Source organism: Morone saxatilis, unplaced genomic scaffold (genome assembly GCF_004916995.1).
Source record: "Morone saxatilis isolate NCDOM2014 unplaced genomic scaffold, NCSU_SB_2.0 Contig0, whole genome shotgun sequence".
Classification (NCBI taxonomy): Eukaryota; Metazoa; Chordata; class Actinopteri; family Moronidae; genus Morone; species Morone saxatilis.
The window spans coordinates 13,809,945-13,829,326 of NW_023339650.1; the positions used below are offsets into that span (position 1 = coordinate 13,809,945).

General features: G+C 38.7%; 1 protein-coding gene and 1 long non-coding RNA gene across 3 annotated transcripts in view; one reads left to right on the forward strand and one right to left on the reverse strand.

Moving 5' to 3' along the window:
- ube3c (ubiquitin protein ligase E3C) overlaps positions 1 to 19,382 on the forward strand; it is a 42,790-nt gene that overhangs the window by 13,065 nt on the left and 10,343 nt on the right. For both annotated transcript variants that reach the window (XM_035679191.1, XM_035679268.1), the window contains exons 15-17: positions 15,764 to 15,868; positions 16,914 to 17,001; positions 18,886 to 18,983. In XM_035679191.1, coding sequence (XP_035535084.1) covers positions 15,764 to 15,868; positions 16,914 to 17,001; positions 18,886 to 18,983 — 291 coding nt within the window. The remainder of the gene's footprint in view (positions 1 to 15,763; positions 15,869 to 16,913; positions 17,002 to 18,885; positions 18,984 to 19,382) is intronic.
- Positions 7,176 to 11,386, reverse strand: LOC118341146. The gene is made up of 3 exons (XR_004797416.1): positions 11,321 to 11,386; positions 8,016 to 8,111; positions 7,176 to 7,354 (listed from the first exon to the last, which is right to left on the reverse strand). It is a non-coding gene; the product is annotated as an uncharacterized LOC118341146 (long non-coding RNA).

Here is a 19,382-nt window from a genome sequence, read left to right on the forward strand (position 1 = left end):
ATGCGTTTGTTTAGAAAGAAAAAGAAAAAGAAAAAGAATTCCTTCAATTACAATAGGGCCTTCGCACGTTCAGTGCTCGGGCCCTAAAAATGGCCGCTAAATCGAAAATGGCCGACTTCTGTTGGGTTTGGGATATGGCTACAAGAGGATTTTTTGTACATCAGGACGTGGTCTACATGGGTACCACTTTCCATACTCAAGCAAATCTCCCCGATGTGAGATCAATAAAGTCTATCTTATCTTAGATCATAAAGCCAATTTCAAATTATTAAACTGGCTACTTAAAAAAAGACAATATTACTTTTCATATGCATTTAATTACTAATTACGTGGAACATAGTAGCACACAAATCTTTTCATGTAAATACTCAAAATGAGTTTGTTATCAACATCACATCAGTCAACCTAAATGTTTGACTTTTAGTCACTCTAAATGGTTACAGAATACGATCTAAAAAGCAGTTATAGCTATAAAATCAGCAGCCATAGGATGAAGGGAAAGTAAAAGGCTGACCTCTGTGTAACCTCAGCCTGCGGATGCCTCCCAACCCCTTTACCTAAGGCTAGGATTAACATGTCAACCAGGCAGCCTGTATAAAAGGGAACATGGACACATCTTGTCTATTGAGCTGCATTGTAGGAAACTATGCTCCACTCAAAAACAAACCCAGCTAGGGTTGTAGCTACCACTGAGGTCATGTCCTTTGTGTTTTTTTAGGAATTTGGGGGTTTTAGAAATAGAATTTAGAATGGAGCAAAGTGAATTAATTTGAAATTTACATTCTACAGTTAAAATGTGTTTCTAGTTATTTCATTTATATTTGAATTTGAGGAAACCCTTTATTTTTCAGATCTGTAATTTTCTAAGAATTTTCCCTAAGTTGCCCAGAAAAAAAACTATAATTTGGCACAAATTATAGTAAATATACAGACAAAGTTCCGTTATTTCATTTATTTTCATTAGTTGTGCTGAGTTGATGAGCAGTTGTTTTCCTGCGGAATTTCTATTAAACCCTTTTAAATTTAAAAACAACTTTATTCAATTAGAATAGGAAACATTCTTAATATATGTTGTCAACTAACTGAAAGACTTAATAGGTTGCCATAGCAATTAATTGGAATTCATCAACTAGAAGTGTGTCAACTGTATTTTCCCTATAACTAGTACTAAATTACTTAATCTGGGACAGTCCTAAGCTTTATGAAAGTGTATATGGCCTGCTTTCCGACAAATAGACGCAATGTTTTTTACACAAAGAGTGAAATAAGTTAATGTATAACTTTTACCAAATTTGCAAGAAGGCCCACATAAATAGGAATTTGCTGTAGACAGCGTTTTAGAGTTTATAAAATTTCCCCTCACGGACTCAAAATTGTGCAGTTTTTCAAGGGAGTCTGGTGATAATGCAGTTACTAGTTCAATGGTGAAATCTGTTAAAAGAGAAACGAAAATGTGCATTATAGTAAACCAAAAGCAAATCCAACAGCATGTGACATTCGTACCCACAGGACATCAGATGAGTAAACGACCATCCCTGCTTTTTCTTACTATGACAAAGACTTACACACAAATGTTGCATGTTATTTAAAGCTCTCAAAATAACCATGTGGTCCAGATCTCATCTTTCCAGATCCTGTCTCAGTTGTCCTATCTATTGAGAGTTGACTGATGGCAGAAGCTCCTTGACCTTTATAGCGTCATATAACTTTTTAATTCTCTATTTTCATATTGTATGTTTTTGAACTAACTAAAATGCTGTTAAAACTGTATAAATCTAAGTTTTCAGCCTTACTGCAGCATATTCTACACTCCCTCCATATAGTGCTGTGACCTGGACTAGATACAGAGCCAAGCCTCCACCTCAGGCTCAGATTAACAGGTCAACACAGAAACGAGTCAATGAGACCCAGCAACACTTTACATACCACTGGTGTTTACAACAAAATGGAGTGAGGAAGGGGGTTGTGCTTGTGTGTGTGGGAAGAGGAATTTTCTTGAGAAGGTGAACTGTAGGACAGGTGAAAGTTGAAAAGGTCACACAAAGACACAAGTCTGGAAGAGAAACGGCCAGTGAAACACAATATTGTTGGATGTGATATACAGAGGTGAGATGTGGGACAGCTCAGAAGTAAAAACAGAAGTGGAAAAAGGCAGGAACACATTAAAGCTACAGAAAGGAATTTGTAACTAAATATAAATCAACTGGTAACAGTTGTGATGTAGAATAATGGAAGGAACTATTACAGGAAAATTCTAGAAAGCACATTCATGTAATTGAATGACAATATCAAAGAGAGTATCAAGTAAATTCAGTTCCTCTCCACTGCTCACTGACAGTTTTACCTGTCGTAGGTCAATGAAAGCCAGCTGGAGTGTGTCTCCTTGAAAGCCAGGGACCGGCTCTGAACTGGCAAACACTGAGAGGAAACAACAGAAAGACAATAATTACTTAAAAATGACAGAAATCAGTACACATAGCTAGAGTCAAGAACTGTGCCTCCGAATGGACTGTTCTGAGACCACATTGAAAGAAAGTAGGCAGTGTGGTCTATAGTTATTCAACTAAAAGCTGAGTGTAAGAAATATTAAAATACATCTCAATAAAAGTAACCAGACACTTTAAATTTCATTGTTACTATAACTATTAACTATAAAAAAAAAATGAATGTGTGAAAAAATTAAAATTAATGTTTGAATTAAAACTGTAACAAAACTTTAAAACTGAACACATTTTTGGAATAAAATGTTTGTGGAAAATCCTAACCTTCACCAACTGAAAGTTAGGATTTTTATGAAGTAGGAACAACGTGCTAGCCACTTGAATGGTCCAATTTTGTATTTTTGAGGCCGGTACAAATTGTATGGTTCGCACGGGTCAATGCTGCATTTATTTATGACGTTTCGGTCCTGACCTTCATTGGGCAAATGACAATAAGAAGAAATTTTAAATAGGAAGTGGCTACAAGTCTACATTGCCACAGGCTAATCTTTCAATGTGGCATTGAGTGTGGTGATGTATGCATGCATACCTTTACATTTACTAAATTTAATTTCAGCTGTACCACGTTTAAACTAAGCTTGGACACTTTTAAACACTATAAGGGGTTGGAATCTTTGGGAATTTCGTAATTTGATTTGGTTCTTGGTGTCACAATTTGATAGTCGGGTTAGTCAGCTTGTTTGTTAATGCTGTAGTTTGGTGTTCCACTCTTACCTTTAGCCTCTGCTGTATGATGTTTTAACTAAAAAAAGAAACTTACATTCGTCTTACAAAGTTTACTGGTCAGTCTGAGCACAGGATTCCATTTTTATTGGAAGGCCTGTAGATAAAATATTAAATGATAACCTCAATGAAAATAACGGTTATTTTTTTACTTACATTCACACTGAATGACATCTAAGTTGAATTGCTGAATGGCCCCCATGCTGATTTGTTTGAGTTCTGTGTCCAGTAGCATCTGCATTAGTGATGTGGACAGATGTTTGCAGGCTGACATACAAGCTGTCTGGGCCACTTTGCCCTGCAGGGAGAGAGACAGTGAGAAGGAGGGAGGACAAGGAAGAATTGCAGAGGAAGAGAGGATGCAAGAGAGGTAGAAAAGATGGATAGGTATAGGAAAGATTAAGATGGGAAAGATGAGGACGAGATGGCAGGGAGAGACAACATTGGAAGGGGTGTACATGAATAAAAGGAGGAAGAGATCGTACACAGAAAGGATTGGGGGTATAAGAGTGTGTAGGAAGTACACAGATGAGTAAAAGGAAGAGAGTAAAGAAGTATAAAGGAGATTGTGGAAAACAATCAGGAGGAAAGTAAAAGGTAAAATGGTGAAAGAACAGAAGGGGGGTTTGTGGGAAAAGGATATAGGTGTAAAATAGATATAAGGGATCAAGAGCAAGAAGGGCAAAAGAGAACCAACTGTTAGCTATACCTTAAATACTGGATAAACAGAGACACAGGTGCTAATAGTCAAAGTAACAAGCACTTCACACAATCTACTACCTAGTCGGTTGTGATCGATAAAACATATTCAAAGACATGTCATTATTCACCTTTCTTCTAATCTTCTTTCTGCTTAGAGAATTTGACAGTTACCAAACCTCACGTAACACATAAATGAGGTTTGTAAAACATGACTTATCCATCACTTGCATGACCAGTGAAGATCAAGATATACAGCAATATAGCTATTAATGAAGTTATTCTTAAAAGGCATACTGATCAGGATCTTTCAAAGCTGTTTCCACCATTCAAAGTTGGCAGCAATAGTAGAACAAGGTAGACAGCAAATGAGGGAGCACCGTTACCAAGAACAAAGCAATGAATCAAATGAAATAAAACGTTATTTTCTGATTGTTTCACATGGGTTCCATTTAAAGCACCGCCGCACAATCCTGCAGAAGGTGCGCATTGGCAGATTTTGTGTCGAAGGTGCACTGTTTGTTGTGTGTAGCTCAGCCCATCCTCAGTCGGAACAGAAACAGCAGCACTTTATACGTTCATATAGCAAAGCCTGACCACACTTAGGTTTAGTGCTGTGCCAGCGATCTAGTCGCTACGTTTTTATAGAGCCCCAACCTTAAAACCCTGCGAGCTGCCCTAACGTTGATGCCCAGAAAGGTCCCGTATAGAGTAAAATAAACGTTTAAAGCAGTGATTTGTATCGATGCATAGTGTTGATACAAACCCTAATGGTAACAACCAATCACAATGACAATTAAAGCTGCAAGCAGCGTTGGGCGGGCCCTCGCACTCCACGCAACTTGGGGTGTGCTGCGGCCGCGTCACGTTTTTTTCTTTTGATCACCAATGTGTTTAGATGGCAGTGATCGAATTTGAAGTCAATCTGATAAAATCTGTAGGAGGAGTTAGTTAAAACAGAAGCCCTTAAATGCCAGAAATGGCATCAGGCAGTTTGGATTCCAATTCAACCTGGCCAAACTTTGACGGCAACGTCCACGGACACGCCCTTCAACGTAACGTGCACAAACAGCACAAACTTTTAATCAGCACGCAATTTTTTTTTGCTGTACTGACCAATTTTTGAAGCCAGATCCTATAATTCCCTAAGGGTTCGTTCAAATACAACACGAAAAATCACAGAAAATGACAGAAAAAGTCAAAAAAAATGCTGACTTTGATGCCAACGCCACGGACCACACCTTTAATGTACATGCAGCAAATAGGCGACAACTTTTAATCAGCACTAATTTTTTTGACCCTGTATGACCAAGTAGATAGCGATAAATTGCCCTAGGAGGTTTCGGTTCAATACAACGGCAAAAAGTGAAAATGAAAATGGCCAACTGCCCGTGGGGTTTGAGGTATGGGTCCCAAGAGGCCTTTTTTGTACGTCTCGGCACGTTTACACGTGCCCTTACCGGAGTTTCCGTAGCACATTGATGAACGTGGCGCGCAGGGCCTGGCTTTTTTAAAAGGCCTGTAGGGGGGCTACAAAACACGAAAACGTGTCAAAATTTTTTGGTAATGTGAGGCTACTGGCACCCAGTCTACACGTGCCCTGTGAATTTCATAATTCATAACTATGTACGGTGCCTCCACACAGTGATGTTTTCATGCCAACCAGAGGGCGCCGAACCCAGTGGCGGTGGATTTTTTTTCTTTTTAGGTGAGCGTAAGGGAAGCCATGGGCAATCATCGTACAATACTTTTGTTTAATCACACGTGCCGATGCGAGATATAAACGTTTTTCATTTTAAAGAGCGCCACCTTGGCGATGAAATTGTCCCCCGATGCCGTAAGGAAGACATGGGGAACTAGTGGACCGCAAGGCTTGGTGTCAATCAGACATACCAATGTGGAGAAATGGTCTCAGCTTACTTTTTGGAGCCGAAAATTACAGGAAGTCTTAATTTTATAGCGTTCTTATTTTTTTTCTTTTTTTTTGCCAGGATGATCCCCGCAGGTGCTATGTGAAAATTACGTGGCGAATCGACAAAGCGTGTAGGAGGGGAACATGAAAAGTAAAGTTTAAGGACATTTCGCAGCTCTAACGAAGAAAATTATAGGCGGAAAGTGGGCCCCGGCCTATATGGGGAGATTCAGCTCCATGCACGCGAACGCCTGGATATAAGCGTTTTTGAATGTGCGACAAACCTATGCAGAAGTGTATTAAGTAAGCCAAAAAGTCAAAATACTTTTTCAATAGTAGCGCGCCACCTAGTGGCAGACCCAAAAGCGACGCATAGAATATAAAATTTTTCAACCAGGCCTGACAACTTTGCCAAATAGAATTGAGTTTTCGTATATGTTCAGGGGGCAAAAACGCAGTCAAGAGGGGCCCTAAAAATAGGTAAGAAAGAAAGAATTCAAGGCAATACAATAGGGAACTCCCAGCGGTTATGTATTATCTACATTATCGGCTGGCAGTTATTACATTTCAAAGGAGCCAATAACGTAATAACTTATTACATTATTGGCAAAATGTTATTACCTTATTGGCTCAAAAAAGTTATTACATTATTGGCAAGTTATTACGTTATTGGCTTTATTACATTTAAAATGGCCAAAATTATTACATTATTGGCACGTATTACATTATTGGCCATTATTACATTATCGGTTGCTACAAAGTTCCCTAAACAGGACATCAGTTTACTAAATGATAGAAAAGGACTTCCCTTAAGGAAAAAGGTTAGGAGCCAGTGGCATACTACACTTTTGACTTCCAAACTATTTGTGCTGTCACAAATCATGCTTCTAGGCCCTGCCCCATAAAACCAGATTTTGAATAGGCAAAGTAAATTTTGTAAGAAAATCAAGGCAGTTGGAATATGGATAAAGAAAAATTATATTTCGAAATGTGAAATTGCTTTAAAAAGGTAGCATGTTTTATGTGATACTAAAGTTAAAATAAAATATATATTTAATTTTTACGTAATACCTCTGTGTTCTGTAAAATGCTACTGGCAGTGTCAACAGCATTAGAAGCAATAGTATACTAGTACTTTGATAAGGTTATATTGTGAAATTGAAAGTCCCGATTGTACATTAAAGAGGATTGGTTTATGATACTAAAAAGGTTTATGGCAGTACTCAAGAACAAAAGAACATTGTGATTGTACAAACCCTGAAACTATTCCAAGAGAAGACGTGCACACAGAAATTATGGCTGCCCTGTATCATCAAGGATTCAATAAAGCCAGCCTCACAAACACTAAAAACACTGAAAACTCATTTAGAGGAGCGGAAACAGATATCACATCCACAGTGGGAGAGAGAGACAGAAGATAAGGATAATTTCCCTCCCTACCTCCCCATCTTGTGCGCCAATGTGCCGAAGATGTTGGTTCCAATAAGGTAGGAAATGGACGCTGGTAGGAAAGCGACGCCTGGGCCACAGACAGAAACACACAGAGAGATGAGAAACTGAAGGTGTGGGCAGGCTTTCCAAGATAAGCAGATCTCTATCAGTGCATCATCACTGAGCTGCTGTACATCTTCTATTGTCTGTAATGAAGACTTGTGCTTTCCACCTGCCAGCATATGACACCATAATATCCTGTTCCCCTCTCATTCTTTTTATCTGACCTAGACTTCATATACAGCGGACTGAAGGAGCAAACTCATGACATCAAAGACTTCAGGAAGCCTCTGTATAGAAAATATCCAGCATGATGAAAGAGTGACAATTTGCACTGTCAAGTCACTAAGTAATAGTGTATGTATAATATGTAAATGAGACAATAACTATTTAGTATGCTAGTAACAGACAAAATTCCTGCTTTATCTGTATATTTGTTTAGTAACAAATTGCCTTAGTTTGATCTATTCATAGTTTTTATCATTAATCAGAGAAATTTGCTTTGTTGAAAGTAGACATTTTCTACATGGAACGCCATTTATATGTCGGAAACTCATAATTGGGAATGCAGAATTAGTCACAGAAAGCACATTTATTATTCATGTGCTGTAGGGATATGTACCACATGCATAATGTATAATTTCTGTGTGAGTACATGTTATAGGTTCTGAGCAGGGCTTTGTAAATACCTAGCTGCCATTTCCTGGCACACATGGTCTCCATCATCCAGATTGGCAGCGTTGGCTCCAACATGGCAATGGCCATATTTCCAAAACAAATGGCACCTGGGAAGGAAGATTGAGGATAAGTGGATGCAGTGTCAATTATGGTCTGTTTTTGTTCTTGGTCCTTGGTCCTCATTTGTTACTCTTCCAACCCCAAACTGCCTGCGCATAAACACATATAAAAACACGGCCTGCTCTCTTTGTTACTGTGTTGCCACAGTAATTGATGTGGTGAGGAAGGCTTACCCCCTCAGATACAATTTCCCTGCCACATACATTTGTATTACTTTACTTGTGAGGACCTCTAAAGAGAGTTCAGGGCTTTGTTCATAACATTGACATACAAATTCTAAATCAACATTCAAATGTAGCACAAGCAAGCAGGTTACATTGTCCTTCTTCACTAGTAGTGTCATGGAGATATAGAGCGGCAGGTGTGTGTGTGTGTTCAAGGGTGGGGCTGAGCTACATACAGACACAAACACAAAGGTTATGGAATAAAGCAGCTGCATTCACAGCAATCCGTCAATGTGGCTTCCTCCTGGTTGTGCGGAGGTGTGGCTGTGTTTATTTGTGCTTTAGAACCTAACTGCTGCTGAAAATAAATTGTATTTCTCTGATTAGCTGCTTTGTTCTTGCAATCACTGCTACCTCTCTTCATTCACTCTCTTCTTTCAATATAATAATATCATATTTGTTGCAAGTTATGGATGTAAGCATCTGCAGGGAGATTTTAAAGTTGGTAATTTTGTTCACCTATGAATAGGCCTGTCACGATAACAAATTGTAATATGATAGCTGGCACGATAAAAAATTGACTACTGTAGATAAATTGTTTCCAGAAATTATTGCGATAAATGATGATATTGTCTTCGAGCCATTTAATCTTATATATTAGATAATGCATAATAATGCAGGTACACTTTAAAATTAATAGCTTTTATGTCTAAAATAGTAATAGGAACTTGGAGGAATTTGACATATCCACAAGAATTAGAACAAAACAACCATACAGTAAAAAATGACTCTGTTCTTTAACAAAAAATGCACTGGAATAAAAACACACACAACAAACATAATAAAATGAAGTCTCAGTCTGTGTTAACAAAAATGCACTGATAAAATTAAAAACCGACACACAACCAAAACAATGATAAAATGAGATGTAGACAAAATTGCAGTTCAAAAAATATTAACAATTAGGTCAGACATAAGAGTTGTACATTCCTACAGGCAACTGCCAGTTATGACCTTTGTAAACAAAAAGTGCAAAAGAGATGAGCAGATCCTATTTCAATATTGACACTTCGCTCATTTACTATGAATAGTTTAGTACTAGATCGCCCCTCTCAGAGAGTCTATCCGATAAATTAACAACACGAGGGGCTTCAGAGAACAGCATATCAAGCCGGTTCAATCCCAAGCCGGTTCATGTTTGAGTTGAGGAACAACGGGAAGAAGGGAGGGGAGAGCGAGGCAGCCACCCCAGCGCGCAACACAGAGCGGCAAGGAACGAGCGACTGTTAGTAAGGCGTTTGTGTGTAAAACTGCGGAAAAGTGCAGAAAAAGTCAAGTGGGTGTTGCCTGTCCACGAAACAGTGTGGTGCCAAAACACCCAACATCACCATGGTGGAGCCTGGGTTACGAGCCGGAGTGGTCTCAGTCTCTTTGGTAGAGAGAGGAGAGAGGGAAAACAAACAAGCATGTAAATGGAAATTATCGCGGCCGAAAAAATTATCGAGCTCATTTTATTTATCGTGCGATTAATTGATTTATCGCATATCGCGACAGGTCTACCTATGAAATCACTATGTTTGGTGTGAATTAGGAGAAGTGTCATCAATGTGAAATAAGATGACGGCACATACATTTAACCTCAAGAATGGTGGTATTTCTTGAAACTCCTTTCTCTGCTACAAAGTAAAGTTCTGTTCAAATGCAGAGAGCAGTAGGGATGAGATCATCTGCAGGTAAATCTAGCATTGCTTTGTGATAATAGGTAGATTTAGTCTGACTTGCTAGGATTATTAAACTCATTGTGCAACATGAAGCCAGCCTATCCTATCCTTCCATTAGAGATCCAAGACAAGTTAGCAGTTGAGGCGTCCCTTCAGACTCTCTCTTCCCTGCCATCATGTAAGTTCCCTTTGGAATAAAATGGATTTGCTTCATGCCAAGTGCGAGGCAGAGAGGGCCTTCAGGAATGGCTGCATCATTGTGGTTAAAACCTGGCTCAATGAGGTCATCCCAGATTCTGAGATCAGTCTTGACAGATCCAGCCACTTGAGCAAGGAGAGGGGTGGTGGGGTCTGCAAAAGGTGGTGTAATAACATCAAAACCCCGCAGGTGTAATGGTGAAATAACATAAAAACCCCCTTAGCAAGGTCCGTACACCATATGTGGAGATACTTAACCATCATTATGCCACTTCTATACACTGGTGGAATTTCCCACTGTGGTGATTGACTTTATTTACATTCCACCTAGCAGTACCACCAAAGCAGAGCTAGTCAAGGGTGCTGAAATCCACTAAGCCAAAAATGCTCTTTCCATTACACAACTACAGGGCTCACTGACATACACAGACTAGGACATTTTTCAAGGCGTTCCGGTTGCTGAATGACATTATAAAGGCCAAACTCGAACATAAGTACAGCCTGGAGCAGGAGTCTAGGAACATGAACACAAAATAAATCTTTCGTAAAGACCCACAACCTCTGCAAACACACAGACACATTTTCTACAAACGATTTGACATCTGTAACCACTCTGCAAAGTTTCAGCCAGTTGAGGTGGTTCAGGCATTTAATTAGGGTGCCCATTGGATGTCTAACTGGAAGTATTATTGACACATCAAATTGGGACGAGATCCCATCGCAGGCTTAGCCTGTTAAGAGGCAGAAATTGGATGATTGTCACTGCAGTGACTTATGTGTGTGACAAAATAGCTGTGTTGATTTATAAACACACAATACACACAAACATATTGTACACACACAAACAAAACAATGTGTTTTTTCTGATGGATAGATAATCCTCTTTAACATGTAGCACTGACTTCACAACACAATTTCAAGCCATATTCCTGCTCCGGAACCAGCAAATCAATTGTTGGCTTTGTGTTTGTCCAAAAAAACCAAGATGTGAGTCAGTTTCACTCCCTGCTCTTTTTGTAGCACCATTAGAAAAGGAAATATCACACAGATGCTTCTCCAGAGTGGGGTGAGTGAGTTTTTTTCACATGTGCTGTGCTGCTATTATTTTCTTACCAGCTGCGATTAGAATGTATGGATCCTTCATTAGTGTCAACAGCGGTGTCCCTTTCTGACTCTGTGAAGGACAAAGGCACAACAATAAAATCCTAAGTCAAATGCAAAGGAGTATATACTGTGGCTCTTAAACAAAACTAACACTTAGGGTTAGGGTTCTCAGTGGAATCTGGTTTTGGAATAGCTCTTGTATGCTCTTGTATGTTTGCACACACTGCCAACATTATCATTAAGATAACTCCCTCCACCCAGTGAAGTACAACCTTTGAGAACCTATCTAGGATTTGGGTGTCACTGACTGCATTAAATAATGGATAGCAGTTGTAACAATATTTATTGTAGTAAAACCGCTGGATACACAAACCTGTGAGAATATGAATCTTTTCCAGGAGGGAGCTATGCGATGTTACAGAAGATACCGCCACGCCTGTTTAATATATGGAAACTGACTTACAGTATTGCGCTTATTTACAAAAACTATAAATTAATTATTAAAACAATATATCAGATGTTAGAAGAAAGTAAAATTTCAGTCAGTTTTGTCTCCCTTAAAGAATTGGCCTGTTATTTGGAGGAAATGAAAATTAAAACATACACATATGAAATAGAGAATTGGATTTCCTGCTAAATGCAAGCAGAATAAGACATAAGATGTGAGCCTAATGCAGCTAATTGAAAGGGACTATTGTGTCTTTCTGCAAGTCTCTGAGGAACCTTAATAAAATGTATAAGCGGGCCCTTGCCGGAGATGAAGGATATTGAAAAGGTGAAAGAATTTGCTAATGACACATTGGCTTTGGTCCCACTAGCAATTTTGTGTTTGGTTGTTATCTCCGCTCATTTATTAGATAATGTGTCATCCTGAAAAGAAACAACAGATCATTCTTTCTCTACTCCTTTCTAAAGAAGTAATTCATTAATGTTAAAAGAAACTATGTTTAATGATTTCACTGAAGCATCTGTCAAGTGCTTTTTACTCTCTTTAAGCCTAATGGCTCCATACATCTACCTGCCCCAACCATCACAATTACAGACATCACCATCCACAAATAAAAGATGGACATCGCATCTCCACTTCTCTCGCTGTACAAAAATTAAGCCAAAATATTCCTGATATGACTCTGAGCCAGAATGGTAAAAGATGGCATCGGTTTCGCGCCGCAGTATTAAAGAGCAATTGCGAGCAGGGCTCAGCTGTCAATCATGACCAGAAACCCCCTTTTTATAGTTTCAAATAACTAATTAAAACCAAACTACAGAAACCATCTTTGTTTTTTGGCCCTTTTTCCATCCACTAACATGGAGGCAACGGACTTTATGACCTTTGGAGAGCTGTCATGTCATCCATCTTTATATATGTCGATGGTCTTACGTGTCATTCTTACATTAAAAAAATAAATAAAAATAAATCACCAAATAAGTAACACAAAAGAGATCAAGAAATCAGGAAATGTCAAACAGGTAAAATCTTTCCATTAATCATTAGACACTGATAATGAGGGCTAAAATGCGGGTTGTTGTATTATCATGTTTCTAATACAAATAAATATTTGTTTATACATTTGGATTGTTATGTGTTTGTCTATTAAATGATGCAACCAGGAGATTCTTTTAGCTTCCACACAACTAAAACTGGTGAGTCATTGTATTTTCAATTTTCCTGCATTTAAATCTGTTTTTACATCAGCCTGTATCACAACTAATAGATAGATAGATAGATAGATAGATACTTTATTCATCCCTAAGGGGAAATTCACAGTTTCTAGCAGTATCCACAAACTGATAATACAAATAATAATAACAACAACAACAGGAGGTCAAATTTAAAATAACTAATAATGAATTAATTAATTAATACATATAACATACGACACAGGCCTCTCCATACTGTACATAAACACACTAATACCCCCGGGGCCACACATCACTGCCAAACCATCCCCCGAGACATCAAGATCGACATCACATCGGGCGGGAGGGAATACAGTTTTAGTTCAGTACATTTTTATTTATTTTAGTCACTGCTTTGTTCTGGTTCATACCAGTCACTCTCTCATTCAGTTTTGAGCTCTCTCCCTCATCACTGCTCTCCCTGCCCTTAAAGGCACTTTCAAGCAGATAGCCTAATGGAGATGCAAATCCCCAACGCTCTTGACTGATGCATCTAGTGTGCATGTATCATTTACAAAGCTTGCAGATTGTACTACACACATCTCATGCAGTCCGTCGCACAACAAACCTTAGTGACAAAAAACTGCCTGAACTCTGCCTCCAACTGTGTTTAACACTGAGCTACCAACCACTGTATTTCACAAGAGTGTAGTTATTTTACCTTAAGCTGCTTGAAACATTCAAACAGTTATAGTAGCAGTCGTACTTAGATAAAAATGTTGTATGTTTCAAACCAGAGATGATCAGGATAAATATAATCCAGAATTACTGGACTATGTCAAGAGTCAAATCCTGACCTCAAAATTGAAAATATTAATAAATCTGAAAATGCGTGTCCTACACCTGGAGTACAGACCATACTGGATGTGATAGCTTTTTTCATTTGCACATGTCTTAACCACATCTGTCGGCCAATATTGGTGTCGGATTTCGGCATAGAGTAGATATGAATAGTCATTCAAAGAAGTCACGTACTGTATGAGAAGCAGTGGAAACATAAACCTAAAATCTAAATGTTTTTTCAGTAGCTGTGTCATCAATGCGTGTTGTTCTCACACACACTGACATATTCTTCATGAAATCTCATGATGATAATTCAAGTTTTCTTCCATTCTTTTCCATTGATAGCGAAGTGCAGAAACCATGATATGTGACACATTAACATTAGGGATTATTCCTGTGTAGCCTCTCTGTGCACTGAAGCATAGTGGCCTAATGCTTGTGTGTTAGTGGAAATCAAGCATGTATGCATGAGCAGGCAAAGACAAGGTGGAGCGCTGTCATGGAGGTCATCCATTGGTTATTTACCCAGAGGAAACGAGGCAGAAAACAGCATTAACTTCATTCTCCTCGGCTCTTTTTCTCATTCCACATCTCTCCTTTCATTTTGACTCTTCCCTTCCCTCCACTCTCTATCAAGGAAACGGTAATTAAGCAATTTTGTTCTTGGCTGTTAGTCTTTGACAGAAGAAACACTGGAGTTCTGTGAAAGGTGGCAAATACGCGAAGAGCACGTCAGGAATTTTCATAAAAGATCTGCTCAAAGGCCTCCTGTCAGCTAAAACGACCCATTAAAGAAGTGGGGAGCAGGGGAAATGCATTTTCCAAATTGAACGGTGGGATTTACAGTCAGTTTAACGCTGCTGACCCCTAACACGCTAATGTTTGGTTCGTGTCATCAGCCGTCCCTCCCCATCTTTTATCACCTCCATTGTCGAGCTATCTATTTAATTGAAAGAAGTTAATTGAATGAAAATGATCAACTAAGCTTGTATTAATATTGCTAATGGAACTTTCTTCTTGGCCATGTTTGGAGAGCGATGTCACGCTGGAGTTTGGGAAAGGCCCATTAAGGCTTGCACTTAACCCGATGGGCTAATTAAGGAATGCTTATTCATTCCCAGAGTCAGGGGGTAGGCCTGCTCCAAACCCATCGCCACGCGCCTTTTACAGCATTTTGCACTTGCCATTATTGCGGACTCTGGTTGCCTCGCAGTGATTGGTCGAGATTGATTGTCGCTCTATGAAAATGACGTGCTTTAGAAAAGAACGTTTCGATTGAAATAATCTAGCCTGAGTATTATATGGAAATGGGCTGGCTGTAACAGTTATTGGCAGACGTAACGGCTCCCTTAACGAATCTCCATGCAATGACATGCATGAGGTTATATAGCGGATGTTTGAAGGCAACTAGCCATAGCAACAGCAGAGCCTATTATGACCAGTTGAAGGTAGCAAGAACCTAAACGTTTGCTCAGTAAACGTGCAGAAAAAAGGGAGTACTAAAGAAAAGTGACCACTTCAGTGCAGGTTGTCAGCGTAGCGTATGTCGATTGTCACCTGAGAGGGCTCTGGGCATGTGACAAAACCACAACAAAGTGAAATATCATCGTAAGCCATGCTGGTTCGTGCAGTGCTGTGAACCAATGCTGCCGCGCCTTTAACATTCTCCATCCGATGGCTGATGTCAGCAGACCTCGTCAGTAATTAACAAGACTGGACATTGAGGGACGGCACAGGTCGTTTTTCTTTTATACTCCCCATAAATGGCGCACTAATGGCTGAATTCTCAAATTGCTTTTTTTTTTTTCCCCTCTAAGCGAAGGCACCTTATCCTGTTGAACAGCATACACACAGAAAAACCTCATTATCATTTGTTGTGTTCATTCCGTACTTGAATGTACGTTTCTTTATCTTACAATGAAGTGGATTATCTGATTAGAGATGTTAATGTATGGATGTGCCTGTCTGTATGTTTGATCTACTACCCAGGTCATCACTAACTTGGTGAAGATGGTGAAAGCTCGCGACATTAGACGACCCTTCTGTCCAGCAGGTCACTGGCTCTCTGAGGAGGTCAACATCCGAGCAGATAAGGTACTTGATTGTCGCCACAGCTGTTTAGATTTTGTATTTGTTCATTGTTGGATGTGATATTATATCAGATTTTAGCCTCACTGTGAAATAAAATGTCCATGAATAAAACACCTGATAATCTGGATCTGTACTCACAAAGCTTTCTACTACGAGTCTGTCACAGGGGTTAAAGCCAGTGAATATTCATTAAATTATGGCTTTTTCTCTTTTTTTTTCCCCTAAAAAAACAAGATGAAATCCTAGGTAGGATTAAAACTGAGATTAAAGAGAGGTAAACAACTGTTTAATTGAGGGAGGAGGTATGTTAGACATCCACATGGCAACTTATTATGTGTGCTTCATTAGCTCTACCATTTAATTAAGTAGTAATGATAATTTGCAATCCAAACATATTCAATGTAGAATCCAAAATCGGAAAATTAAAAAACTATTTATTTTGTTATTCATTTATGAATCTAAGACAAAAAAAAACCTAAAATGACTCCTGTCTCTTGCACTTGATAGCCTAACTTTGCACCAAATACACAATACTATCTGACTTAATGTATTGGATGTGAGCTTGAACAGCAATAAAAGATTCTCTTTAAAAAAGTATTTTGGAAAATGTCACATAAAAATGTTTTACTTGTGTTAACAGATAAACAAGAAACATGAAGTATAATGTTGCAATGGATACACTGAGTTAAACTGGCAGCAACATGAGCCTCGTTTTACATTGTTGTTACAAGTTTGCTGAATTCACTATTAAATTTCTCTTCTTGCTGTATAACATTGAATATACTAACAACTATCACTGAATTAGTTTGATACTGAAGTGTTCCTGCCCCAGTACATGCATATAGTGAGTTATACTTAAATCAGGTACAGCCATCAACTAAGTGTGTTTACTGCATTATCAAGTGTAAGACACAAAGAAGTCAGAAACTTCCTGGTTACACAAATGTCTTTGTGCTTTTAAAAGGTGTCATTAGTCATCTTTTGTTTTTAAGCTAGACCAATAGGCACTGGCAGGAACTTCAACTTTTTCATTACCTTTTCTCTCCAGGTCACCCAGTTGTATGTCCCGTCTGCAAGACATGTGTGGAGAACACGAAGGATGGGCCGCATTGGACCACTTCAGTCAACACTTGATGGTAGTTCAATCTGTTCATTGTTTTTCTTTTATCTACAAAGTAAGACCTGAAAAACTATATTAACTTATGAGTATGTCGGCCTTGAGTAGCCCAGTTATTTGAAAATAAATATTTGTATGTTTTTGTGCAAACTATGAACATAAATATACCTGAAAAAACATTTAAATCGTTTGACATTTATCCCACAATTATCTGTGTCTTTGAAAAGTCTATGAAATATTTGTGATTGGCTAGAACAACTCCAAGACTGTCATCTGAAACGCCGTAGAGCACATTGCTATTCTATTGGCAATGAATACAAATTATACGTATCCTATACAGTAATGCTAGTGTCAGCTTGATACATGGCCCAGGAAATCATCCTAATTGCTGCCCAAAGTCACCTTCCCCGTGTTTGTTTCCCATATTCTGTGGAGCTGTGCATTGATATTATTTCCCATAAGTAGAGATGGGAGTCGTCTGCCTAGTTTCTATCTATAGTAGATGGAGGGAAGGAGGCTGCGAATTGAACTGTCCTTCGGTGAAAGACTAGAAAAGGATTTTCCCTAAGCAAGGAATCATTTACTTTCTTAGCTGGTAAATAAATGCCTCATAATATAAAGATTTCTTTCACAGCACTTAACAGGGACAGTGAAAAAACCTCAGAAAAGTCATTAACCTTTCCCATTTTAACAAAGATATATTACTACATTTTCTCTTGGTTGACTCAATTAAGCACTCAGAGGAAAATGCACTGACGCAGGCTTCATCTGGCTCACTTTGAACCATCCCAGGTTTCTGTGAAGTATGGTGTGAAAACAAGCTGATAACTATGTGTGTATGAACTACCTAATCCCACTCAGAGGCTGTATGGGATAAATTCAATTAGTGTGAAAGTACCTGATGAACTCAGCCACATCTGGTCCATGTGTTTGTCTGGCCTTTTCTCATTTCCTTAAATGGACAGGCCCATGGCTGATAAATGAGCAACGTATTGACCACTCCGAGGCCATATTTCTCCTCAAAGATGGAAACCTGATGGGAAAATGCAGATCAGATTGACTAATTGAGCAGAATAATTGAGCTGCAGTGGGCGCAAAGCGAGGAGGGTGAAGAGCGGTTTAGCTATTGTGGCAATTTTTTTTGTGGGCTAAACAGTCTAAACCCTGAGTTTAATACAAAATAAACATCAGCTTAATGGATAAAGCCCGGCAGCTGGATGGGCAGCTCACAGTTGGGTTAATTAAAAGGGTGTAATTAAAAGGGTGTAGGATGGAAATGTCTTTAATGGCTGGCCTGTAAACAGTGGGCTAGGTCTTACTTACAGAGTGCAGCAGAGAGGAAGGTAATGGTACTGTTAGATGAGTGTTACACGCAGAGGACACCTGTTGTTGGAAAGTATTCCTTCAGCTAAAGTTTCCCTGAGTAAGGCTCTTAATCCCTGTCCGATTCAGTTCTGTTAACCTGTACTTGACCCTGACCTTTAAACCCCTGTGGAAGAGGAGAAAAGAATCTTTCTAGGAAGCTAAAATGTCACTTAATTAAAATGAAGGTCCAGAAGTCAAGATTTTCCTATTAAGTCAACATTTTATTGATGATAGAACCATTATAAGATAGGAATGTTTTATGTTTGCATAATTTCCATAATCCAAATATTTATTAGACTGCTATTCTTGATGAGTTTGAGATGCTTGCAGATTTCGTTTTCACTGTTTTATGAACTTGTTTTTCTTTTCAGCTTGAATTCACAGCTTCATAACTTGTACATTAACAAATCTTCAGATAATTGTTAAAAAATAACGTAAAATACTAAAATTATTTTTGGAGCAAAACACCAGGAGAGGAGACTGACTGATTGTTCAGGAAACATTCTTAACATGCTGAATTTTGTCTGTCTTTCTGCAGTTGGTTTAGAGCCTCCGCAGCTGTCTGTGTCTGAAGAGAGACATCTGGCCATCCTCACAGAGCTCCCTTTTGTGGTTCCCTTCGAGGAGCGAGTCAAGGTACTGCACATTGTCCCACACAAAAAACATTGTGTGCTGTAAGGAGTATTGCAGGGTTCTCTGAAGAATTCTGTTACTGCCGTCAGAATCAGGGTGCTATAAATTATATATATATGTGTACAATCGAGATTCTGTATATGCTAAAATGCATGCTTTTATACATGTAACATCCAGTTTTTACTACAGTAGTAGTACATAATGACACTGTGTGATTCTTCCCTTCTTTAAAAAAGCCTGTTGATATAATGTGATGCTTCACACAGAGTGTGACTGAATCCTGGATAGTGTATTGATACAATCTATATAATTTTATTAGTATTATGAAGTATTGTTGTGGGTGCTATTTATAGATTAGGGAGGCAAATGGGGTAACTGATCAGTTCTGTCAGGATTAGCAAC